This window comes from Podarcis tiliguerta (genome assembly GCF_965153285.1).
Source record: "Podarcis tiliguerta genome assembly, chromosome: 4".
NCBI classification, from domain to species: domain Eukaryota; kingdom Metazoa; phylum Chordata; class Lepidosauria; order Squamata; family Lacertidae; genus Podarcis; species Podarcis tiliguerta.
The window spans coordinates 11,601,621-11,627,926 of record NC_139537.1 but is presented as its reverse complement, the minus strand read 5'-3'; the positions used below and the strand labels follow the sequence as shown (position 1 = coordinate 11,627,926).

The 26,306-nt window shown below is 42.5% G+C and overlaps 1 protein-coding gene across 2 annotated transcripts; it reads right to left on the bottom strand.

Annotated features, from left to right (window-relative positions):
- Window positions 1-3,963: 3,963 nt before the first annotated feature.
- On the bottom strand, window positions 3,964-24,952 carry PCF11 (PCF11 cleavage and polyadenylation factor subunit). Of its 2 annotated transcripts, none has more exons than XM_083438842.1 (16): window positions 24,286-24,952; window positions 19,641-19,766; window positions 17,763-17,951; window positions 17,247-17,456; window positions 14,717-15,774; window positions 14,350-14,542; window positions 13,812-14,262; window positions 11,853-13,570; window positions 10,744-10,852; window positions 9,645-9,764; window positions 8,672-8,786; window positions 7,771-7,954; window positions 6,614-6,769; window positions 5,607-5,699; window positions 4,904-4,939; window positions 3,964-4,480 (listed from the first exon to the last, which is right to left on the bottom strand). In XM_083438842.1, exons 1-16 carry the CDS (start codon window positions 24,523-24,525, stop codon window positions 4,262-4,264), a joined length of 5,217 nt encoding a protein of 1,738 aa, XP_083294968.1. In that variant the 5' UTR covers window positions 24,526-24,952; the 3' UTR covers window positions 3,964-4,261. The 2 variants fall into 2 exon arrangements, with proteins under 2 accessions (XP_083294968.1, XP_083294967.1); XM_083438841.1 differs by having other exon boundaries at window positions 10,729-10,852; window positions 24,286-24,933.
- Window positions 24,953-26,306: the final 1,354 nt, after the last annotated feature.

Genomic DNA, 26,306 nt, shown 5'->3' with positions numbered 1-26,306 from the left:
ATGAGTGCTCTGCCTAGGGTTCATGGGGATTGGAACCTGGGTCTTGTCAGTCCTAGCCCAACACTCTTTTAACTACTACACCCCACAAGACTGTGTCCTTTTTGGTGTCAGTTGATGGGAGACTTAAAAGGCTAACTCTACTGGTACAGTTTGGGGAGCTTCTCTTAAGTCCAACGTCTCATCAGAGTGGTGTGTGCTCTAGTTATCTCCCGCTTGGACTTCAACGCACTCTACGTGGGGCTACCTTTGAAGGTGACCCGGAAACTACAACTAATCCAGAATGCAGCAGCTAGACTGGTGTCTGGGAGTGGCTGCCGGGACCACATAACACCGGTCTTGAAAGACCTACATTGGCTCCCAGTACGTTTCCTAGCACAATTCAAAGTGTTGGTGCTGACCTTGAAAGCCCTAAATGGCCTCGGTCCTGTATACCTGAAGGAGCGTCTCCACCCCCATCGTTCAGCCCAGACACTGAGGTCCAGCGCCGAGGGCCTTCTGGCGGTTCCCTCACTGCGAGAGGCCAAGTTACCAGGGAACCAGGCAGAGGGCCTTCTCGGTAGTGGCACCCACCCTGTGGAACATTCCTTCGGATGTGAAGGAAATAAGCAGCTATCCTATCTTTAAAAGACATCTGAAGGCAGACCTGTTCAGGGAAGTTTTTAATATTTAACGCTGTACTGTTTTTAACACTTGATTGGGAGCCGCCCAGAGTGGCTGGGGAAACTCAGCCAGATGGGCAGGGTATAAATAATAAATTATTATTATTATCTTAAGTCCAATGCTTCTCTTAAGCCACCTCTAAGACCTTCTTGCGTGTTGAGCTCTGTAGTCGGCACCCCAAACAAGTCCAGCTTTTTAAAATAAATAGGTTCCTAGTCCTTATTGCTGTGATGGTCACCTCCAGCACACAAGGGTATAGACTTGGCGAAAACTTTAACCTGAGAGGGGCAACAACAGATGGTTGCCAGTTGCCCAAGGCCAATGGCAGAACCATGCTTGTTGCATCATAGAATTGGAAGGTCATCAGTCCAACCCCCTACAGTGCAGGAATCTTTTGCCCAGCGTACGACTCGAACTCACCACCCCAAGATTAAGAATCTCATGCTCTACTGAGCGTGCTTCTTCCCCATGTGTGTTAAGAATATAAAGTAGCATGCATGTATTCTCAACAACTTGGGTCCAAGAAACTTTAAGAGGAGCGCTGTTGGCGGTCTTAGAGGCCCTACTCGCCTCAGCCGGAAGTCGGGCATTTAGTGTCGCTGGTTCATGCCGTGGGACACTTTCAGCAGAGGTCCAGCTGCCATCCTTTGCTTTTCATAGAATCATAGAATCATAGAGTTGGAAGAGACCACAAGGGCCATCGAGTCCAACCCCCTGCCAAGCAGGAAACACCATCAGAGCACTCCTGACATATGGTTGTCAAGCCTCTGCTTAAAGACCTCCAAAGAAGGAGACTCCACCACACTCCTTGGCAGCAAATTCCACTGTCGAACAGCTCTTACTGTCAGGAAGTTCTTCCTAATGTTTAGGTGGAATCTTCTTTCTTGTAGTTTGGATCCATTGCTCCGTGTCCGCTTCTCTGGAGCAGCAGAAAACAACCTTTCTCCCTCCTCTATGTGACATCCTTTTATATATTTGAACATGGCTATCATATCACCCCTTAACCTCCTCTTCTCCAGGCTAAACATGCCCAGCTCCCTTAGCCGTTCCTCATAAGGCATCGTTTCCAGGCCTTTGTCCATTTTGGTTGCCCTCCTCTGGACACGTTCCAGTTTGTCAGTGTCCTTCTTGAACTGTGGTGCCCAGAACTGGACACAGTACTCCAGGTGAGGTCTGACCAGAGCAGAATACAGTGGCACTATTACTTCCCTTGATCTAGATGCTATACTCCTATTGATGCAGCCCAGAATTGCATTGGCTTTTTTAGGCAGCATCAATAGGAGTATTTTGACTTTCAGGTGCCCCTTAAAGATCTTTTTTATGCCAACAGGACTTTGCAGATTAGCTGTTTTTCATTAAACAGTCACCTTAATGATTATCTGTAATTTTATTTTTATATACCACCCTGATGTTTTCACCGTATAGCAGCATGAAAACACTTTTATACGTAAATAACAGAAAACCAGGAACCAATTTTGGCTTTTACTACTGAAGCTTCTGAGCAAGGCGTGTTCAGGAAACATGATTCAGCTGTTTACATTGAGAATTGTGGCTTGAGAAGAAAAACAAAAGCCATTATCGTTCACCCTTGGCAAAGTGGGTCAGCAAGAACTTGTGGGGATCTTAGATAAGGCTTAATCTGATTTCAGTGGGTCCCTGTTGAGATTTCCTCCGATCCTTGTGCGATGTGTTTTATCTCGCTTCCAAATTTTCCCTCTAAAGGTTGACAGTACAGCTGCGTGTGGGGAGAGCATGCCTTTTGTAGCAGTGGCTGCCCCATTGCCATTTTTATATGCACTGGTGCCAGAAATGTTTAAAGATCTAAACTGCTAGATTATTCCAGTACATCTCCTTAGTGAATTGAATTTAACCAGTCTAGAGCACTGCAAGATTTAGTGCAGGGGTAGGATGCAGCCCAATCGCCTTCTCAATCCAGCCCGTGGACGGTTCAGGAATCAGCGTGTTTTTTCATGAGCAGAATGTACCCTTTTATTTAAAATATATCTCTGGGTTATTTGTGGGGCCTGCCTGGTGTATTTACATGAGTAGAATGTGTGCTTTTATTTAAAATGAATCTCTGGGGTATTTGTGAGGCATAGCAATTCGTTCCTCCCCCCCAAAAAATAGCCCTGCCCACCACATGGTCTGAGGAACGATGGACTGGCCCACAGCTGGAAAAGGTTGCTGACCCCTGATTTAGGGGCTATCTGAAACAGCTGCATTCAAAGGTGCTTTCACAAGGCACTGACTAGCTTTGCCCATTCCTGGAGGTTTTAAACTTTAAGTAACTGACAACACAGTAGAACTGAATTATCTGCATAAAGCAGTGGGAATTTTATTTCTTCAGTCACTGGGACAAGTCAAAGCTAAGATCTTGCAAAGTAAAAAGGCAAGTTATGTGACTGAAACTGTACGTCCCTTTCCTTCAGCAACCATGTACCAATCAAATTTTTCCCCATCTCCCCTAGGCTACTTCCAAGTTTTTGTTTCATAAAAAAAAGAGAGACAGGAGTTCCTGACTTCCAGGAGCTTTTACATCATGTTGTAGGCTTTGAAACTTGGAAGCATTTCTATGTTCAAAACAGTGGAGGTTAAAATACATCCAGTGAATTTGGCACACACCTCTTCACATTCAGTGTGTCATTATAGGCATATGTTTACAATCTTTCCCAAAGCAACCCATGAAATAAAGAGATTCACACCGGTATATGCTTCATTCTAATTTATTACACGAAATAAATATTAACATCTCATGGCAATTCTTTACTATCTAGACCCAAGTTATAAACCAACAAAAAATGTTAACCATGTTGCAACCGAGCAATCGTACATTAATTTTTTTTTTCCTCTGTAAAATCCAAAGAAAATTGGTTTGGTTTGTACTACGCACTTGTATATTTGATGACTTGAAAAAATTAGGAAAATCTGAATCTGTTTTTGCTCCCAAGCTGACCCTGGGTTTTGCTGTGAAATCTTGGCACGTGTCCGAAGTCAAGAACGTTATTTTGTTATGTATCCTTCCTAAGCTTTCATTTTAAACATATGGATGTGAATGCAGGTTAAGAAAAGCAATCCAATGTTTGCAGGAACATCCTCTGGAACAGCAGTTTCCTCCTTAACAAACTTTCTTCCAACACCAAGAAAAAAGAAAGAAGAAAACACATCTCCAATTTCCACTGAAAAGTCAATTTAATTAAGCACAAGGCTTACACTGAAGCCTAAGTTCGATTCCATCTAAAACACGTCCGAAACCGAAATACTTTTATTATTATTGGATGGTGTGCATAAACATTACACTCCATAGATAGCAAAAATATCTTTTATTTATAATTTACATTTCCACAAATGAAAAAATCATACAATTTTCCTTACATATACAGTCTATTCCTGTTAAATTTTGTATGCCTTCTACAGAACTTCCACACAATAGACACCTGACACTGTGCAGGCAATAAGAAATTCAAATACAAAAATGTATTTATTAACCAAATAAGCAGCTGGGGCCCTGCCCCAAGTGAACACTTTATTCATATAAAAATTATTTGCCTTCTAGAGTCAGCTAGAACACAGCAGCTCTTCCCTGGAATAGAAAAAAATTAGTTTAAACTGACTCAACCTTTTCAGGCTCTGTTTTAATTTCGGCCAATGTGGGTGAGCTCCCCTCCATACAATCATCAGCAGGCGTATCCTCAGGCTCTTCTTTTACCTTGGGACTGTTACAGGAGTCCTGTACTTCTTGCTTAACAATATTCAACATAATATTTAGCGGGTTCTCTACAGGTGTCTTGCTAGGAGATGGCGTTGAATCAAATGACGAGGTCTGTAAGTAAAAATTAACACCATATACATTAATTTTCACTGCCAAACCATTTCAATGGTAGCTTTTAAAATGTGATTTGAAAGTGGCAGGTGTAAAATGTTGCTTCCACAATAGGCGTGCTTTTTGTGATGATACATCTAACTCAAGCAAGAAGGAAAAGTTTTTAAAAAGCAACCTAAAGCCATCAAACCCAAATTCATTGTTATTGTTATTTTTAAGTAATATTATTTTGAAGAGCTGGTTTATTATTTGCCACATTTTGGAAATAATGATGCCTGTCTGAATATCCTCCTCTTTACGTGAATGAATGTGCTTTACAGCACATTTAAAACACAATGTTCTATTTTTTTCAATCTATAGACTAACCTAACCAACACATTTAGCAGATCTGATACATAAACCTACAGAAAATAATGCACTTACATTTTGATAATCTTCGTAGCATGACGGATGGTATATCTGGAGAGAGAAGACAATCAATCTTAATATCTACATACTTTAAAAGGCATAGAAGAATACACTGCAAAGCAAATGCAACTTTCTTTTTCACACAATCACAAATTTCACTAAATTCACTGTACACAAAACTCTATAGTTCTTCTGCACAAACTCAAGTCTTCGGCTTCCATTTGCTAATACAGTAGTACCTCGAGTTATGAACAGTCCTGCTTACAAACGCTTTGGGTTATGAACTCCACAAACCCGGAAGTAGGTGTTCCAGGTTGCAAACTTTGCCCTGGGATACGAATGCAATCCGCTTCCAGGCCGCGAGAGGCCTATGTAGGGAATGTTAAGTTAAGAAAGGACTTCCGGAATGAATTAAGTTCGTAACCTGAGGTACTACTGTATTCGGCACAGCTTGCTTTAAAAGTGCAGTCTTTTAACCATTTCTAGAGGGGCAGCTATGTTAGTTTGTTACAGCAAAAGCAAGAGTGTGTCTTGGGCACATGAAAGACTAACAAATTTATTGTGGCATAAGCTTAGTGGACTAGTCCATTTAATCGGATGCACAAAAGCTTACGCTTTAATAAATTCATTAAGTCACAAAACGAAAGATTATTTAGCCAAAACAATCAAAGTCATTGTTTTTCCTCTGTGCTGCCACCAAATATATATTCAACATTACCTTCTCGTCTACTCGAATGGCATTTTTTAGGTGCCACTCCTCTTCTTCCTCATCCCAATATTGCTCAAATTGCTCCTGGCAGATTTCACAGCTCTGAAATGTAGGAAAGCAGTTAAAAGAGCAGTATTTACACAAACAGCGCACTTGTCCTTTTACTCTCAGTTCACCAGAGAAGTTATGACAAGTAAAAGGTAGGTACAGTATAATTGCAACAATTTCTGGGTCCTGCTATTATCAATATATTAAGACTGCGAAATTCTGCTCTTTAAATGTATGAAGTGGTATCAACCCATAGCGGCCATGCTTTTGAAATTACTGCTACAACCAAATTCCTTAAGAGGAATAAATAAAGGTAAAGGGACCCCTGGACCATTAGGTCCAGTCGTGGCCGACTCTGCGGTTGCGGCGCTCATCTCGCTTTATTGGCCGAGGGAGCCGGCGTACAACTTCCGGGTCATGTGGCCAGCATGACTAAGCCGCTTCCGGCGAACCAGAGCAGTACACGGAAACGCCGTTTACCTTCCCGTCGGAGCAGTACCTATTTATCTACTTGCACTTAGATGTGCTTTCAAACTTCTAGGTTGGCAGGAGCCGGGACAAAGCAACAGGAGCTCACCCTGTCGCGGGGATTCGAACCGTCGACCTTCTGATCGGCAAGTCCTAGGCTCTGTGGTTTAACCCACAGCACCACCCGCGCCCCATGAGGAATAAATAGGAGTGTTTTAAAAGGGATTCTCAAGAACTTGGGGGGGGGGGGGGAGAATCAGGAAGCTTGGATGAATTCACATTTAGCTTATAGAGCTTTGCTGTCAACTCATCCTTCTTACCATAAACCTGCATCTACAAAGAAAGATCTATCTTCCGCAGTAGATTTTTTAAAATAAAATATACTTGCACGCTTCATATCTTTATCTAGTGCAGAATGTTGGAAATATAGTTAGGAACAAAAGTAAGGATTTCTAGAGTCAGGCCAGTCTCAAGAAGCAAGTTTACTGAGAGCAGCTTACCTCATCTGCTCCAGCTGGGCCGGCAGGGACACTTTGAAACTCCTTCTCCTTAGCTGCTTCTTGTGTTTTCAACACAACTTCTTCATGCACTTTCTCAAAGAACTGGCTCTTTGCACGTTCCTCTAAATCAGCTATTTCTTCGAACTCTATCCAGTCCTAAAGAAAAAAATATTGACAAAGCCAATTTAAGATCCTACGAGTTCCATCTTTTACTCTGCTCACACAACTTTCCACAATACAGTTCTGCACAAATCTTTAATTATCCTCTCTGGTTCTGTTTCTTAGGGTCAGGAATCACAGCATATAGGGCACAGTCTTTCAAATCCTTACTCTTGTAAGAAAACATAAGACCACTAATCCATCACCATTTTAAAAATCCTCAATCCGTTAGAGCTTCTTGAGCAATACGCTAAACTTGAAGGGCGTGCACCATTCACCTAGTAACACATCAGTGACAAGCTTTTCATAAATCTCATGTGCAGCACAATGTCAGAATCCACCCACTCATGTTTGTTTAAGCCAAAGTCTACCAGTAGTACAACACCTGTGCACAATTAATTGATTCATGCATGCAAGGGAAGAATATTTATCTCTGTATGACTATTTTCTTAGTCACAGGAATCTCAGGTTTTCTTTTTTTGTTTGTTTGTTTTAATATTTAACCCCTGCAAGTGCAAAGAGGTTCCTGAAAACTCGTCTGCAAACACAACACTTTAAGAAGCAGACACTGTGACATCTGACCACCAGAGGGCAAACTTGTGACGCTGCTCCCACACTAGCCAATATAGGGAAAAAAGTGTGTGAAGCCAAGCAGGAAGCTACAGAGGCAGAACACAGGCAGCCAACTATTATAAAACAGGAAGTAGGTGCCCTCAAGGATCTAAGAGGGGAAGGTTTATAAAAAGGATCGAAATAGATCTGGTGACATTTTGAGGCAGAGGCACTGCCCAAATGGAACTTGGTGCCTCCAGAAAGCTGAGCTTTCAGAAGCAGAAAAGTAATTTAAGATGGTGTTTGAAGGCTCATGCTGTTTTAAGTGCATATTATCTTGGTAGTTTGTTTTACTGTTATGTACCTGAATCCTTTGGAACAGGGCAGGCAATAAATTTAACATTAATTCTCTACCCTGAGGTGAAACAGACTGAGCCGCCACTTACCGTTAAGCTGTAGTACCATCTTCTGTGAGTGACTTTCCGGCTGACATCCTTTTCCGTGCGGTTCTGACGATAGTGCCAATCCAAATGGTCTGCATACACATCTGTCTGTGAAGTTGTGAACCTCATCCCACAAGAGTAACACTGAATGCCAGTATAGAGCCGGTTTATAATGCTATCGTATCGCCTGAAAACAAGTCGGAAACTAGTTAGCAGCAGATTATGGCAATTAGTTTATGGAGAAAAAGCCATGCAAGCTTCAAATAATTCTGTTAAGCAAATACAAGACAAAACACGTTTCAAGTTGGAAGATTGCTAAAATAATTTCTAGTTTAACAAGCACCAATCAGTAACTTGCACTCTAAGGAACAGGCTCTAGGGCAGGAGGACTAGAACTCTGCCACCTAAGAAAAAACTGGGGACACCTTTCCCATCCAAGAATTAGAGGTCTTGTTCATTTAGCTGGGGCAGGGAGGCTCATGAATACAAGGCAGGTTATGCACGCCCATGAATGAGAGAATAAATGTGCCAGGAAGAAGCCAGCCAGCACTTTCAGTATATGGAACTGCATTGGGAATCAAGACACTGTCACATAACTTTAAAAAAGCCCACAATAATCCATGAAACGTTTTTATCTAGATCAGAGACCTATAAATCCCAAGATACTATCAGTGGTTAATTCTGAATTCTTTGCTTGACGTACCAAAGTGATATTTAATACTTATCACACACATAAATATAGCACTCTCACTGTCCTTAAAACAGCAATTATTTGACTTTCACAGTTAAATTCAAGTTTAGATCAACAGTTTTTGATCTAAAACTGTTAAATGGCTTACTTAAGTCAACATGACATGCCTAGGTACATTCTGTGTTACCCACCCGCCCCAACAAATATACTTACTGTTTTAGTTCTTCTATAACGAAGTTAGTTAGGTCTGGGACATCTTGATCCTCAGTCTGGTCTTGATCCTCCTCTTCCTCCTCTGCAGCTGGTTGGGCAGTAACTTCACTGACTTCTAAACAAATGAGGTACGTTATTAGTGTCCTTTCAAAACTGCATCATTGTCAAATTAAAGCAGGCAGGTCTAAAACACAACAGTACTCCTCTGTCCCTAGTGATTACTGTATTGTTAACAGGGGAGGAGGACGTGCAAAGTCCCACAGAAAACAACTATCAACTGACCTAACCAGACCCGCAAGTCAGAGGTTCTCCATCCCTGTATTATAGCAAGGTTCAGAGTCTCCACCCCCATCACTCAGCCCAGACACTGAGATCCAGCTCTGACGGCCTTCTGGCAGTTCCCACACTGCAAGAAGTGAAGCTACAGGGAATCAGGCAGAGAGCCATCTCAATAGTGGTGCCCACCCTGTGGAATGCCTTCCCATCAGATGTTAAGGAGATGAGTAATTATATAAAATTTAGGAAACCTCTGAAGGCAGGGAAGATTTTCAAGGTTTAATGTTTTACTATGCATTTATATATGCTGGACGCTGCCCAGAGTGGCTGGGACAACCCAGTCTGATGTGCGGGGTACAAATAAATTATTATTTTTATTAGTAACACACATCGCAAACTTCTTTCAATTCCTCCAACTTTGTATCTTGACTTTAGAAAGCAAAACACAAAAGCTATTCCCACTTATATGCCTTTAAAACAGGATACACTGGATCTATTTCTCAATCTAGCCAGTTCTGAATAGCAAAGGAGGAGGTCAATACTGCTGATTTTGAACAGCAGCTGCTATTAAACCCATTAACTGTTGCAAAATGCTTAGACAAAACATATGTAGTATCATACATACCAGCTTCTGTCATAACAGCCTTTAACATTTTAACTATTCCTCACAGAACAAAAAGGTAAAAGTTATACTTACGAGCTGAAGTTGAATCAGTCTGTAAAACTTTGAGAATCCCTGTAGAAAGTAGTTTTGAGAATAATTCATTTACATCAAGTTGTCCAAGATGATTATCAGGATAGGAAAGCGGAGCGTTCCCTAAAAATGGGGCAAAAAATGACACTACTTTCAAATAGCTCTAAGACTTAAACAAGATCATATGGTTCACAGTCCAAAACATTTTACGTTCCCTTTCCTTATCTTCACTCTTCCTTTATTCTAAACCTCATTTTCAATTTCAGTTGCTTCTATCCTGCTCACAGTTCTCTGTACAGTGGTACCTCTACCCTGACCACTAGGTCCAGTCGCGGACAACTCTGGGATTGTGGTGCTCATCTCGCTCTAGAGGAGCCAGCATTTGTCCACAAACAGCTTCTGAGTCATGTGGCAGCGCACGGAAACGCTGTTTACCTTCCAGCCGGAGCAATGTCTATTTATGTACTTGCACTTTTGACGTGCTTTCGAACTGCTAGGTGGGCAGGAGCTGGGAACGAGCAACAGGAGCTCACCCCATCACAGGGATTTGAACCACCGACCTTCTGATCGGCAAGCCGTAGGCTCAGTGGTTTAGACCACAGCGCCACCCACGTCAAATTGTTGTTTTATAGCAACAATTAAAAGAGTTCTTTTCTTGCTAAATGGGAGTGCATAATTTTTGCTTGAGGGTTTTTGCTTGCATATCCATTATTTCAGGATATAGCTCATGAGATACAGTAGATAACAGTCCCTGCCCAAGTGGCAACTGTTCTGCACCTGGCTCCTCTTCCTCAACTCCAACCATTATTTTGACATGGCTCCAGTTGGGTAACTTTGGGGTTATAGTAAAGAGGGAAGTAGCTCTGGCAAATCTGATGTTTGTTCAGTATTGATGCAAAATCTCCTTTATTTGGCTCTCCAGATATTGGTGGACTACAGCATTCATTAGCCCCGGCAAGCATGGCCAATGGTCAGGAATGATGGGAGTTGTAGCTCAGGAACATCTGGAATGTCAAAGGTTCTTCATAGCTGCCTCGCTGGCATCTGATAAAACGTTTTAGTAAAAGGACAAAAAACAACAACACGCCCTTTAAATACTGACCTGGTTGATTTTGGACAAAGCTTCCAGGATTTTGTGCATGAGCTGCTAAGAGAGGCTGCCCTGGATTGTAAGGTACAGGTTGAGTAGATGCTACCGACATAACAGGAACCTGCCGAAAGGCAAATGCTGTCTTAGTCAGAATGTTCAGCTATTTCACTGTTAAATTCCAAATCAATAAATGGTGTTTGGTTTTGCATTCAGTTACAACTCAGCACGACTCAATTTTACAGAAGTAAAATATCAATGAAGTGAACAGTATAAAAATAAAACTTTAAGCATTAACACTAAAACCAGATTAAATCAACCCACTTTCTGGGACAAAGTGCTCCATCTATATTAATATTATGTATTTCTTTCAAAACTGCTTGTTTTATCTTTATCTGGTTAATTTTAGTACATCTACTTATTTTTAAAGTTTGATTTGACCTGTATTTTTAATTAAAACTTTGTATTATTTTATATAAACCATTTAACAGTTTTTTCTATTAAGTGGTATATTCTATTATATACATATATTGTATATGTTATTATATACATATTGTTAAATATCTTATCAAAATATTGGCTTTCGTTGTGCTTCCAAGAAGTACCTCAAATTCCAAGAGCATGCTGGTGCTCAAGAGTGTTGGACTAGGGCCTGGGAGACCATGATTCAAATTCCCAGTCTACTATGAAGATCACTGGGCGACTTAGGTTAAGCTGAGCGTAAGTGTCAGGCCCATCCCACAAAAGTTGCTTGTGAGGATAAAATGGCAAGGGGGATTATGCCACCCATAGCTCCTTAGAGAAACTGTAAGGTATACATGTAATAATAACTAATTTGTCTATCATTATTTGATTCCCCCTTACACACACACTCTCAAAAACTTCGGCCAAAAACAACAAAAACTCAACTCCCCCCCCCAACCCCCCCCCAACTTTTGAGTCCACATTTTCACTTTCTAAAATATGGCAACCCTAACTTAGCCCTACCTGCCATGAACAAATATCTATATCTACACACACATATACACGAGACACTCTCCTGTTGCTGAGAATGCAGAAAAGAACAAGAATATGATTATATATGAACAAGTATATCATCAATTTAAGTCTTGAAAGCCCCTTACCTGCTGAGGCTGCTGAACATTTCCCGTCATACCACTGAAGTTTCCATACTGAAGATTCTTGTCATCATAGTAAGGTCCAGGTGCCCTGTTAATAGTGTTAGGAAAGTTCTGTGCTCCAGAACCAGGTGGCCCATTGAAGTTTGGTCCTTGTGGGTTATCAAATATTTGCTCAGTTCTCTGGAATTGCATTCCTTGTGATGGCGCATTATAGGGTGGCTGATTGGGAGGTTCATTGTAAGGGCCAGTTTGTCCATAAGGTGGTGTTTCGAGTCTTGAGGCAGGATGATTAGCTACATTTTCAATTCTTGGACCTTGATGACCAAGAGGCATATCAAATCGTGTTGCCTGCTGGTGTTTAGGATCTTCAAACCGTTGAGGTATTGGTGCATCAAATCTTGGGGGTATCTGCTGACCCGGAGGACCATCAAACCGAGGTTGTGTCTGCTGAGCAGGTCCCATTTCAAACCTTGGACCAGGTTGCACATGTAATCCATCCAGTCTTTGCATAAGTGATGGCTGACCAGGTTGACCATCAAATCTTGAATGACAGCCATCAAACCTTGGCCCTGTTTGGTTAATAGGTCCTTCAAACCTAAGTCCACCTCCAGCCTGGCCTGAAGGCCCCTCAAACCTGGGACCAATCCCAGACTGACCATGAGGCCCCTCAAATCTGGGACCAACACCTGGTTGACCATGTGGCCCTAAAGGCTGCCCATGTGGCCCCATAGGCTGTCCATGAGGACCTTCAAATCTTGCTGGCTGCCCATGCGGACCCATAGGCTGTCCATGTGGACCTTCAAAGCGCAAATTGCCTCCTGGCTGGCCAAGAGGTCCCATTGGCTGCATATGAGGTCCTTCAAATCGCATGCCAGCTGCTGGCTGACCATGAGGCCCCATAGGTTGGCCATGGGGGCCTTCAAACCTCATTCCACCTCCTGGGGGACCATGAGGCCCCACAGGACGGTCATGAGGCCCTTCAAACCTTATCCCACTTGAAGGTTGGCCATGTGGACCTTCAAACCTCATTCCACCAGAAGGCTGGCCATCAAACCTCATAGTACCTGAAGGCTGATCGTGTGGTCCCTCGAACCTGATCCCAGATGACTGTCCATGTGGTCCCTCAAACCTAATCCCAGCAGATTGCTGACCATGAGGTCCTTCAAACCTTATCCCACCTGAGGGCTGACCATGGTTCCCTTCAAATCTTATACCACTCATGGACTGGCCTGCGGGCCCCTCAAATCTCAATGCTCCCCCTGGCTGTCCCATAGGATTCTCAAACCGTATAGCAGTCCCTGCACCAACTTGCCCTGAGGGCCCTTCAAACCTCAAGGGACCACCACCCATCTGTGCTGGTCCATCGAACAGAGAACCTTTCCCTCCAGATTGTCCTGGGGGCCCGTCAAACTGAGATGCTGGCTGGCCTAGGGACCCCTCAAACCTTAAATTAGTCTGTGGTTGTGGTCCTTCAATTCTAGAACTTGCATTAGCCAGCCCTTCAAAGTGAGTTCCTTGTCCGTCTCCACCTGCCCTTGTTCCAGGATGTCTAGGGGAGTCCTCAAAATGAGATCTTTCCTCCATCAGTGAACTAAATCTTTGCTTTCCATCCGAAACCCCAAATCGTGATCCTGTATTCTCAGTAAATTGTTTCTCTGGTTCTTCGTATCTTGCTCTCTTATAATGTTCATTGAACGGAGACCTCCGCTCATCTCGAATACCTTTAAAACAAAACAAAACAGCACTGTTACTGCCTGAAGACAGTAGTATAGTATAGAAAGCGTAGTATACAAAGCAAATCTACAGCACTGTGAGAAGTATTTCCCCAAAATTATCAAACCTGAAAACTCCAGTATATTTTTGCTGCACTTCTACTGATAACCAAGAAAATATTTACAGTCTCTTGATTTTCCCTAACTATAATACAAATAATGGAGGTATTTTCCCCAAAGCTCCTTGTACCTTTGGAGGAGTTGGACTCATCGTGTCTTCTCCGGCTGTCATGAGGTGAATTTTCAGAATATGGTCTGTTACTACCAACAGGGGAATGCCGCCTTGATCTTTCACTGAATTGACTCCCCGATTTGCTTTTTGTTTGTTCGCAATCCATTCCAGAAAGAAATGTCTCATTCAAGTGTCTCTCGAGTAAAATATCTTCAGGATCCATCATGTTGAGTCTCTGAAATGAATGCTGAACTTGCGTTCTTTTTAGCTTAGCTTTATGCTCATGATATATTAAATCCGCATCAGACAACAGGGGCTTCTTTTTCGAAATTCCCTTTTCGCCTGTGGGACTATCCCACACATTGCACCTGTGTTTTCCTTCCTGATACTGGATAATTTGGCGAATCTGATGGCACAGAACAAGAAACTCATCTTGCGTTATTTCTCCAGATGACAGTTGTTCATTAGCCTGTGACAAGAGAAAACGTTAAAGAGTTAAATTTGGAAGGCTGTTAGGAAAGAATATGTGAATCTATAAAAAGTTAATACATGTTACCTTCTTAAGTAACTCTCTCTTGTTCGCCAAGTCCAGTTCTTTCGGAATCTGCAAATTCGCATCCACACTTAATCTATGTTGCTGCTTTGGTGTGCGAGGTGATGTAACTCCTTTACTACTGGTTGCCCAGGTGTCCCTGTGCCTCTGATGAGGCAGTTTAGAAAGTCCTTGGTGTTCTTCAGTCGGCTGGGGGCTGAAATCCACAGAAGCAAGAATGTTAACTTGACACAATCTCCCAACATAGTGTGATAAAAACAACTATTTCACTTTTGCTTTAGCATCATACCAACACGGTTATTCTTTGGCAGCAACTTCAGATCTATATCTACAATGGCAAATTAAATTTGCCTCATAAATGCCAACTTACTTTTTATTTTCTTGCCAACCAGATTTCCACCTTTTATTTGACTTGGAACTTGACCAGTTCTCCACATTCTCCTTAGGTTCCGAGTTTGCTTTTGAAGAATGCAAGTTCATTCCTTCCTGCGGTCGGTCTTCATGAGTTTTCTTCGGCCTCCTTGAATCTCTCACTTCCTGCTTCCTTTTGTTAGAGCTCCTTTCTTCCCGTATTCCCTGCCCAAAGTCCTCTGCGTGGGATTGCTTTGGTCCTGACACACGAGACTTTGCAGTTTTAGGTCCAGGAGAGAGACTTCTGAGCCGTCGTTTGGGTGACCTCCTGTCTCTTCGTTTTGGAGAATGGGAAGATGGTGACCGAGATCTAGGGGAACGTGACCTTTTCCTGGTACCCGACCTTCCTAGCTTTCCAACCTGTTTCTCTGACTCTTCAGTATTGGGATCTTGCTTTTGGACAATGCCATTAATTATTTTGGTTCTTCCACTGACTGGTCTATGCTCTTCTTTGTCTTTTCTCTCCATGCATCTCCTCTTTTCTTTCAGATCATCATCTTTACCATCTGGCTTCTCTAGAAGATGTTTTTTCAATCTTGGATCTCTCTTGCTTATTTCAGATACCCTGGTGTTCTCACTTTCTTGGTTTCTAGTATCTTTAGCATGAAGCAGCTTGTTCTGCAAGGGAGATGGAGACTTCAATTTTGAATCAAATTGATCAAACTCTTTCTTTTGAGATTTCTCATTCTGCTTTTGTCTTTCTTGCTTTGATGTACTTTGTTTTTCAGCCTGTAGTGTTTTGCTGACCTTTGGATCAGCCTGATTGACTGGACTAACTGTAAAGTCTTTCCTATGACTTTGATCTTTAGAATGGGAAGAATGTTGACTTGTTCTATTAAGACGAGGATCTCGGTTGGCCGTTTTGACATCATGGAGTGGAGAGAGACGGGTTTTTTCAGGTGGCAGACAAACTTGATGAGGAGCTTTAACTGGCATGTGAGATGGTTGTGGAACATGTGGCTTCACAGATGCTTGACTCAAGCTGGATCCACTTTGCTGACCACTAAGAGAAACCGCCTGAAACAAAAGGTAATAAAAAGCAAGTATTTAACAACACTAGCACTTTAAAAACCTTAAGTGTTTCTCTTACCTATTTTACAGCATAAAAATTGAAGGATAGGTTTGAAAGTATGGACTAATTCTTGAGTTCAAATTATATATAAGAATCCACCTACATATTAGAAAAGAGAACTTGCAATAAAAGGCATATAAGTTACTAGCTTTTTGGATAAGCCTCTCTATTTTAGAATTTTCTTGGAATACTCATGATGTCTGTGAATGTGTCAAAGAATATATTAATCATTTCCTATCTCAGATTGTAAGGGAATTTTAGGTTCCTTTACTGAAGGTCAATAATTACAAGGTATGTCAATAAACGTTCATTGCCTTATAAGATCATGGAAAATTATGCAGTATTTCCAATATACGTATTTTTGTAAACCATTTTAGTTTTTTGATAAATTATACTTACAGGGCATAAATGGTATTTCTGTAGCCGACATAAACATAGTATAGAAACCTCTTGACGACATTAGAACATGCTCTGCAATCCTGTCTTCAAAACAGGGATGGCAGGGAACATGTGGCCCTCCAGATATTGAGACTACAACTCCTAACATTCCTGAGCATTGGCCATGCTGGCTTGAGGCTGATGAGACTTGGAGTCCAACAACATCTGGAGGGCTGCAGGTTTACACCACAAGCAAACCATGAAAGATTAACACATCACAAAATATGACACCACACACAAATTGATTCCGGAAGAAAACCCTTTGTGGTTACTTGTGAGCTAGTCTATACATGACACTTGCTATGGTAATAAATACCTGTGGGGTATCAAACCTCTCCCTTGGTCATGTATTTGATGTCAATGCCTTTCACTTGCATGGAAGAAAACTCACAATGTGATGGTCCCAATCTCAAGCCCTGGGTTCTACTAAACAACAGCCAGGGGTGTGGAATTTGCTATACATGGATGTGCGATTCACGGACCAAGTGCAACATATAGGTTTTACCATGACACTAGAGGTAGTAAACATTGTGCCCTCAAGGTTGAATGGCTATCTGTCATGGATGCTTTAACTGAGATTCCTGAATTGCAGGGAGTTGGACTAGATGACCCTTGGGTACCTTCCAACCCTTATGATTCCATGAAGGTGTTGCTACACTACAACTCTTAGCCTCCCTTGCCATTGGCTATGCTGGCTGGGACTGATGTGAATTTTGTGGAGGGCGCTAAACCATGTGTCCAAATTAATGATAACCTCAAAACATGGTAGAAAAACCTATTCCTATTTTTATTAACTTGTTGAGCGTATGAAAGAAAGGTTACAATCTGTATTGCGGCTTGCCCCACCGGTCAATCAAATTTAATAGTCTTAACAAAGGCTCCACCAAATAAAGACAACGGAAATGGGCTAGTGACAAACACTGGTCATGTTTTGCTTTGCTTGCCGACATGCTACAGCAGTCATTTCTATCCTACTCACCAGCTGTGCTTTAGTCTGCTCTAGTTCCAGTTCTAATTTTTTCTGTTGAAGTTCTAACAACTGTTTTTGTTTTGCTAGTAGCTGTTGTCTTATTAGCTGCTCTTGAGTCAAATTCTTTTGTATTTCAGGAACAACTGGAGTAGAGGACACAGCAGAACAGGACACAGGAGGAGGACAGACTGCAGGGCTAGGTGCAGGTGGTTCCTCAGGCTACCAAGAAAATGGTAAAGAACACGATTCTTATTTGTGGGGCAAAGCAACCAGCAGTTAACTCAAAGCTAAAAATGTTCCATTGTTTTAAAATTCTTCATTTTTGTACATTTAAATTAGAATGCATAAGCAACGTCAGACTTTTAACATAAGTTTAATGCTTTCACCTCATTTATGTTTTGAAAGTACAATCCCTATTATAACTACCAGTCCTTTCTTGTCACCTCAAAGCATGCGAAATTCAAAGGCCTGAACACAAACTCATATAAACATAGTTTAAAGCAGCATTTAGTTGTCGAAACTTACCGATTTATTTAAAAACTTAGGATTCACATGGATGCTAGAAGTATTCACATTAGGGGGTAGCGGTTTAATTGGCCAAGCAGGGTCTACTGAATTCACCCGGACATCAAGGGCATAGAGTTTCTTCAAAGGGAAAATTTCATCCCACGTGGAACGCAATTTAAATAAACTTTTCCTAGTATTTTCATCCACCTAAGAAGAACAGAACAATTCTATGGCTTGTTAAGTTAATAAAACATTTGTTATGCTTCTTTCTACAACTCAAGGCCAGATACTGTGTTCTAAAGCTGTACTTCTGCTCATTTGTGTGTACTGAAGTGCCACTGAAATTAGTAGAAATCAGGTGCACACAGCTGAACGATGGACTGTGGGCCTCCATGTAACGGGATGGATTGAGAGATAAGCACACATAACAGAACTAGCAGCAGCCGATTTCCCTAAAATGCTATGGGTTAGGGAATCACGCTGAATGAGGTGGGCTTCACCATATTTCTTCAATCCCCTGTGCACAACCTATCCCATTCAGCAGGGTTCCTTGACCCTCATTGGAGTATTTTCTCGACATAGAAGTCAGCTTCTGCCAGTACCGTGATGTACTTGCCCCCAGGTCCAACATATTGTGATTTGCACAGTACCATATACATTTTAAAACAGTAAACCCTCCACATGTGTTATAGACACAGCCATGGTATCTTTTTATTTTTACATTTTATATTATCCCAACTCAACCATCAAGGCAGTTCACAGAACAAGTTCAATATCGTAATATGCAGATAATTTTCATTTCCCAATGTTTTCATACTGCATCTACTATTCCTGGTAAAGATATAAACCCAATACAGGCAATTCAGTGACTATTGCATTGATACTACAATCTTATGCACTTACTCCCAAGCAAATCCTGAAGCTGAGATATACTGAGCAAAAATGCCTAAGATTAGGCTGTTAAATAGCTCAATCTCGTCTCAAAATATATTAATTCTTCTCCAGCTAAAGCTCCATACTACCAGTCAGAAAGTATGTATGGCTTAAACAGGCTCACAAGGGTTTGTCTCAATTTTTATTAATATCATTAAGAGATGTAAGATTAAACAAAACTTGATAAAGGGAAGCAAGCACTAATTCAATTGTTTTGAGCAATTCCAACCCTTTATTAAACAGCACTGGGGAACGCTAATTAATTCAAGTAGCATATTCTTATTTCCTTTAATGATTTATGTAAAACTGTTCACATAAAAATTATAAATATGCATTCTGGGTTTTTGTTTTTAAAAAACACCCCAATCCTCTGGCCAACCCAGTTTGAGAAATCCCAGCCACAAGCAATTGCTCAGAAATTAAAGTGAAACATAAAAAGACTGCAGAAGTGAAAAGGTTGGGAGTCAGATAATGAAAGGTGCTCATTATCAAAATATAAACTTTCAGAATTCTTGGCAGGCAGGTTCCATTTAGGTATCTAATGTTTGCATACACTACTATAAATGAATGAAAGCACAACTTATTGTATAATCAAAACGAGAAGTGTTAAGAGTGTATGCAAACACACACAAGGTCACTGATTTCTCTGCAAGGCTAAAATATCTTATGCATGAAAAGTTCAGCATTATAATAAATGGCAAAGCTAAAGATCAAACAGTTTTCTAATACAGGCCTTCTCACTCTGGATATGCTCTACACATTTCCAACTATGTACTGCTACACTTTTTAAAATCCTCGTTTTCTTAATATAACTGAAGTGTGAATACAGTCTAAATATGAAAGATCCTACTGCATTCTTTGCACTTAGTACCCAAGAAAACCCAAGACTGAGTGTCAAGTTATTTATTTATACAGCAACAAGTTTGAAAACGACTGTGAAAGCACATATATATGTATATATACCTTTTCAAACACATTAACAAATGTTGCAACTAGGTTTTTAGTAAACGCAGCAAGATATTCTCTCCCAACATTCTTGACAATGGAGTCCATTAGGTACATTACAGGAAGTTTCTCATTAGAAGGAGCCTGGAGTAATAAGAAGAAAACTTGAGACTTTTAGTTATAACAAAAACATGTTGATTTCTCTTTTAATTTAGAAGTTACCATTCCCCAACCCACCATCTCTTTATTTTGGAACAATTATTATGTAAAAGGTTGTTTTCGTACGCTAACAAGCTCAACACCGCCCACCCCCAAAGAGTTTAGGTCTATTTGGTAGAGTGTTTTTCTTTAAGAGGGGGGGATACTCAACCTCTGCAATGGCAGAAAGAACTGGCCCATGTTATGGTTAGGGGTGTCCAAACCAACCACACTATTTAAACACACACTAGCTTCTGCTGGGATCTCTAGAAGAAAGGACATGGGACAACTTAAAAGATTTGCAAGTCCCATAAAATAAGAGGGGGGATTCCAAGTGCATGGACCAATGGTGAATACCGATGTCTGAGTGCGCCATATTTGGAAGAGTTACTTTGCTGCAATCCAGAAAAAATGCTATGTCACCAAGTCTGACCAGTTGAAGCAATTCGACTCAGATGCTCTCAAAGCTATATTCAAACCATCCAACCCGAGCCAAAAAAAGAAGAGTATAAATCCATAATGAAGCTATGGTGTTGAATAGTCGAGATTATAACTGGAACCAAAGACTGGCACGGAAGGCAGTCTTCAAGTCTGGACACTCTTCAATGCCCAAGGAGCAAAGTTGGATTTTTTTCGCCATACATAAGACGGGCCCCAAGTCCGTGCAGCGCAAACTGTGTGCCGTTGTGGCTGCATGTCCAAAGAAAATGGAAGCCTTCTCAAGTTCTGTTCAAAATGAATGTTAATGTCTCATCCATATCAGGAAATGGCAGCAAGCTTCCAGAAAGCATCAACGTGTATTTATAAAGACTTGTTGGGAAGGATAATTGCTTATTAACTGTCTTCCGTTTCAAAAGGGGTTAACTTAATTCCCATTTACCACCCAACAACTCTTAAGAAAAAAAAAGCTAGTATTTCTGTGCAGTTTAACATCTGGCAACTCACAGGGTCTGCAATAACTGTAAAAATTCCGTTGTCCAAATGATATTGTCCTTGACTGTCCTTAAAACTAGTATTTTCCCCACTAAATTGTGAAGAAATTTGCAGAAAACTCTGGCAACTTATTTTTTAAATTGTGAGAAAACCTGAACCACCCTTGATTTATCTGCACCCTTAAAATGTGTGGCTTTGAGTTTTTTCTGCACAAAGATATGCAAACCATTTCATCTGAAATTTGCTTCAAGGGAGAATTATACCAGTAAGTCTTCAACCAGGTGGGGCCTCTACCAAATTGCATATAGTGACAAAATAATAATGGAGGGAAGTATGCCTTCATATGAAACACAAGACCACCAGACAAGGCATACAGGGCATGTAAGGATTAACTCCCCAACAGCTTGGAAATGAAAACTGGGCTATGTACATAGAGATCTGATTTTACGCGCTACAATAGGGCTTGGGAAAGCACATGGGACAGCTGTATCCTTTTTTAAACCCCGTATGTGTTATCCTCAGACTTCCAAGGACAGCTGGCAAGGAAACACAGCTGGCTTTAAAGTTCTTATTCCCAAAAGTTATGTTCTATTTTCCATCTTTAAATATGAACAGCAAAACTGCTGCATCTGTATAATATGTCATCATATGCTCACACGTGGTGTGAAAACAACATGTGAAGCTATAGTGAAATAAGGCAGCAAGCCTGTAACAGGATCTGGTTTTAGGAATTAGGAAGCAACCCCCACCTTTTAACGAATTGAATACCACTTTTGCGAACCATACTTCAGTTACCATACTTCCCCATTAGTCTCTAAAAGAAAGGACAGTGGGATGTTGGAGGTCCACCCCTCAAGTAGAGACAAACCCAAGTTAGAGATTATCCAGCAGTTGCAGAAGGCAGGAAGGCAACACAAACCACTAAGAAACTGAAGGTAAATTAACCTCAAGCCTATCTGCAGTGAAACCATGCCCAGAGTTTGCAACAGAATGCTTGCTGCACTCCTCCAAACGTCATAAATGAGTGTTGATAATGTGTGGGTCTGTGTATTTTTGATGGACTTCACCAAAGGTTGAGCCTTCCTCATAACTCCATTGTACCCAGGCCGTGGAATAATTTAACACTTGGAAACAGATTCTGCACTACACCCGGTAAATAAAAAGACAAATACATATTTCATACATTTTATTTACATTTTAGGAATACCAGTCACACATTTCAAAATCATTTATTTAAAAATGTAATAAAAACCACTCTGGTTTACACTAAATAGAAACTGTCCCCAGACAACACTTTCCTTCAAAAGTGGTTTTCAGAGAACTCAAATCTCTTGTTTCATCCTGGCCACTAATGACAGCTAGGCAAATCTAATTAGAAGCACAGGTTGTAGATATCTTTAAATACACTTAAGGGGTATATAACCACCCTCACCCCACTCTAAGATAACAGTACTGGAATTGATAGTGTGTTACGTAGTTCCAGTCATGAACAGAGAAACTGAAAACATTAAGAATAAGTATGGGAAAGTGTCTGGAGAATATGATGTAGTTAACCAACCTACATTTTAAACAGCCTTCCCTATTAGACCTTTAAATTTTACTTTACTTTTAAATCATCTTAAACCCCTGATTAAATTAGCAATTAAAAAGCCCAGTAACCTAGAAGAAGCCAAGGGAGGTGGGAGGGAGAGGAAGATGAGCAATAACTGAGATTATTAACTGGAATAGGGATGTTACTCTATCACTATTTAAAATAAGGTTTGAAAGGGCCCCCCCCAGGGGAAAAGGTGTTATAAAACCTAAACCACATGTAGCCAGCTGACTTCTATCAGAAAATGACTGGATTGGGAGTCTACTCTTTCTTTTTGTATCATATGGCTCACCGGCGCCATGTTGGGATTGTACAGGCAGCTGCGGTTCCTTCAGACAGGGTGGAACGCTTGTTTCCCTGCCTTAATGAATGGGCTGCTCTAACAAGGAGTGGATCATACACACAGGCACATGCATCCTTCTAATTTGGTACACCTCTATTACTCAGAGCAATTCAGGAGCACCCCAACATCTTCTATTTCACAGAATAAAATAAAGAAGGGGGCTTATGTGATATAAAGGAATCCTTGTTTGTAAAGCCTTATCTCCTTTAGCCTGATTACTGCTAAACGATTAAGAAAAATGACAAAATATTATGGTACAGCTAACTTGAACTAAGGTTGAAACATGTTACTTGTGGAGGCATAAACTGCAGGGCAAAGCACGGCTATTGCTGCACAGTCACTGCCAGGCCGCCATGTTGTACGCCTCGTTTATGCATGCTTGTGAAACCCAACAAACATTTCCTGAATTGCTTGAGGTGGATAGGGAAGGGAATCAGGCCTTACATTCAAATTTGCTGTGCTCTTCCAGATTTCCTTGCACTCTCTGCTACTGCCAATAAACAGCTGGCACTCCCCCCCCCCCACACACACCTGACTTCCCTCTACCAGACTGTTTCATTTCCCCATATTCCGAAGAAGGCTATACCTTATGCTTCGCTGTCTTTTCACATCCCATCCCCCCATTTATCAATATTCCTCTTTACGTTCAGCTAACTTATTTCCTTCTGTTTCAATCCACCTCCACCTAGATCTTTTCCTACCTCTCTTTAATGCTGCCTTCCTCAAAACCCATGCCCTATCTTTATTCCCAAAGCTGGGAGGGATTCCCCTTGCCACAATTTCAAAATGCCCAGACTGTCCACTATCTGTTCCTAATCCCAAAGCCACCTTCATGTTACCCCCAAGCACTTTCTTGCAGCTCCCCCAATCCGACTAGACCGAGCACTCTCCACCGTAACCCATCTCCCAAGAGCTACGGCTGACACGTTCACCTGCTTTTAGCCTATACTAGCGTGGGTTTTCCCCTTCCCACTCCGACTTTCCAGCATGAAGCTTTCTCTATTGGCTTTTTAATTTGTAAAAAATTTCGAGCCGGTTTTTTTATTTACCGCAGCCTCTTTTCGAGGGAGGTACTTGGGCTAAAGTAAACACCACGGGATCGTCATATGCTTTTAAAATGCGCGTGAGTAAATAAACTCACCCTCCCGCAAAAAAACCCCTTCCTCTGACCTTTCCTTCTCAGTCTAAGGTATAATAAATAATACTATTAAGGTTGGCTGTACCCCCCCCAACCGCCAAAGGCCGTCGCCTTCCTTCCCCTCCCGCAACATACCCAACCACCCCTTCCCCCACTGCTTTTCCTTCCTAGGCCTGATCCCTAGTATGCCTTCCCCTTCCCATTTTCGCCACTAACCCCGGGGGGTGGGGAAATCCCTGAACTCTTTCCTCTCATACACACGACACACACACACACGAGGTCTAGAAAAATAATATGGCGGTGTGTTTGTTTGCGGGGTGGGGGGGGGGTTGGGTTTTTTTGCTGAGATCTGGCCCTAGAGCTATGGCAGGAGCCTGGGTGGGTAGGTTAAGTAGCTAGGTAGGTAGAGGGGGTGGGGGGTAGGTAGAGAGAGCGTATTCGGCGTAGAGTGTATAAAAACCTTGGCGACTTGCGCCTCGATCAGCGAGACGATGTCCTTGGCGTGTTGCACGTTCTCCTCGGCCAGGATGGTCAGCATGTTGATGTGCGGCTTGCTGTTGAAGGTCAGGTCCTCGAGCGAAGACTGGTAGTCGCGGCAGGCGTCTTCCCCGCTGCTGCCGCCGCCGCCCACGGGCCCCTCCGAGGCCGCGCTGGAGCTGCTGCTGGAGCTGCTGCTACTGGAGCCGCCGCCGCCCGACATTATTCTCTCGTCCCCCACACGCCAGAGGCCGCGCGGGGGGGAACGGCCGAGCCCCTCCGGAGAAGAGAAAAAGGAAGGGGGGGACACAGGCCGAGCCCCTCACTCTCTCTTTGCTTTTTCTCCCCCCCTCACACACACACACTAAGCGCCTCTCTCCCGCCCCTGCGGCTGTCGACGTCGCCGGTGCCCGCTGCTACTCCCTTGCCGGCCTCTTCTGGCTCATCCTCCGCGCCGCCGCGTCCTCGTCAAGCAGGAAGCTTCGCAGGCCGCCGCCGTTTTCCTCCGTCTAGTTCTCTCTCAGCCCACCCGCTTCGCCTCACAAACGCACGCACAAAATGGCGGCGGCTCCCGCGGCTCGCGAACGCCTTCTTCCTCCGGCTCCAACCGTTGCGTCATGCGAAAAACTGCGCCGGAGGGGGGCGGGGGCGGGCAAAAGCGCCGGGGAAGCGCCTTTTGTTCGCTGGCCGAGCCGCCATTGGCCGCCGCTGCCTCCCGAGCCTAATCCTGATTGGAGCAGGAGGGACTCTCCCTTCTGATTGGGCCCCGCCTCCCTCGGCTCGCCGCTTGATTGAGCGGCGTCCAGGCGAGACGCGATTGGCCCGGCTCTCCACGCGCGCTGCGGATTCGCTGAGGGCGCGGCGGTCCCGCCTCTCTTTATCTCTTTTGACGTCTGGTTGGGCCTTCCGAATACAGCCCCCGCCTCCTCGTAGTAGTGTGACGTTGGGAATGGTTTGTTCTTCTCCGCCTGGATGTCGGCGGGGTCGCTCTCCCCCTCCCGCTCGGCGTCCCTTAAACTTGTTTGGTCAAAGGCCGCGCAGGAGACCTCGTTTCCTATTGGTCCGTTCGGTTGCTCAACTGTTGCTATGGGAATGAAGGCCTTTTGGGGCCTACCTAAAAGTCACAAGGCCACATTCCGCACTACTGTATAGAAAACACCACACTAGGGACCGTTACTGGCATTTGCTGAGGTTTTGTCAGTGCTGCTTAATATTTTGGATGCCTTTCGCTGATAGCCAATGTAAATTCATTACACATACAAATGCAAAACCAGTGAATTAAAGTAATTTCAAATAGGCCCAAGTAGGCTTTCAATAAACTCCAAATTATTTCAAGGAATATTGATCTCTGAATTAGATTAACGCTGCCATCTTACTGTTGACATTCATACGTCCTGGTAATGTGATAACTCCCTTGGATACAGAAATACATTTCATTTTCCCCTAAGGACAAACGGTTTCGTCTCTGTGGCATGGCATGTGATGAAACCTCCAGGAATACGTCTAGCTAGGCAGACCAATCTTTATTTAAAATTCAACCAAAACAAACTAATGACCTTTCCCAGACACGATGAAAACCCACACGGGACCCATCTTGAAGTTGTGTGGGGAAAAACAGGGTCATTTCTGTTGTCTGGTTAAAGGTGGATGTGCTCCACTTTTTTCAATGCCATACACTCACAGTCCTTAACCATTTATATAATATTTATTTTATAATGTATTATTTACATCGTGCTTTTTTTAAATAGGCAAACAGTTTCACAATCCATATTTACAATCCGTCTTTATCATTCTTCCCCACTCCCTCAGTAGTTGGGCCACCTTTGTTTTTATAATGTGTCTGTTTGGTGGAGGGCGTCACCTGAAGTCCCTCAGGCATTGAAAGTGTGCTTTGTTTGTTTGTGAGCCTCTGTCAGGAGGCATTTCACAAAGGGTCACCACTGATAAGACCCTATCTTGGTTCACCACCCACCTTGCCTCCAATCTGGCCTTAATGTGGTTGTT

Coding starts and splice junctions, on each gene's coding strand:
- PCF11 (XM_083438841.1), bottom strand. CDS start 24,525: ATGTCGGGCGGCGGCGGCTCCAGTAGCAGCAGCTCCAGCAGCAGCTCC. Junction 17,457..17,762: donor CTAAGTTTTTAAATAAATCG/GTAAGTTTCGAC, acceptor TTTTCTTGGTAG/CCTGAGGAACCACCTGCACC. Junction 6,770..7,770: donor GATGGTACTACAGCTTAACG/GTAAGTGGCGGC, acceptor TTTTTTCTTTAG/GACTGGATAGAGTTCGAAGA.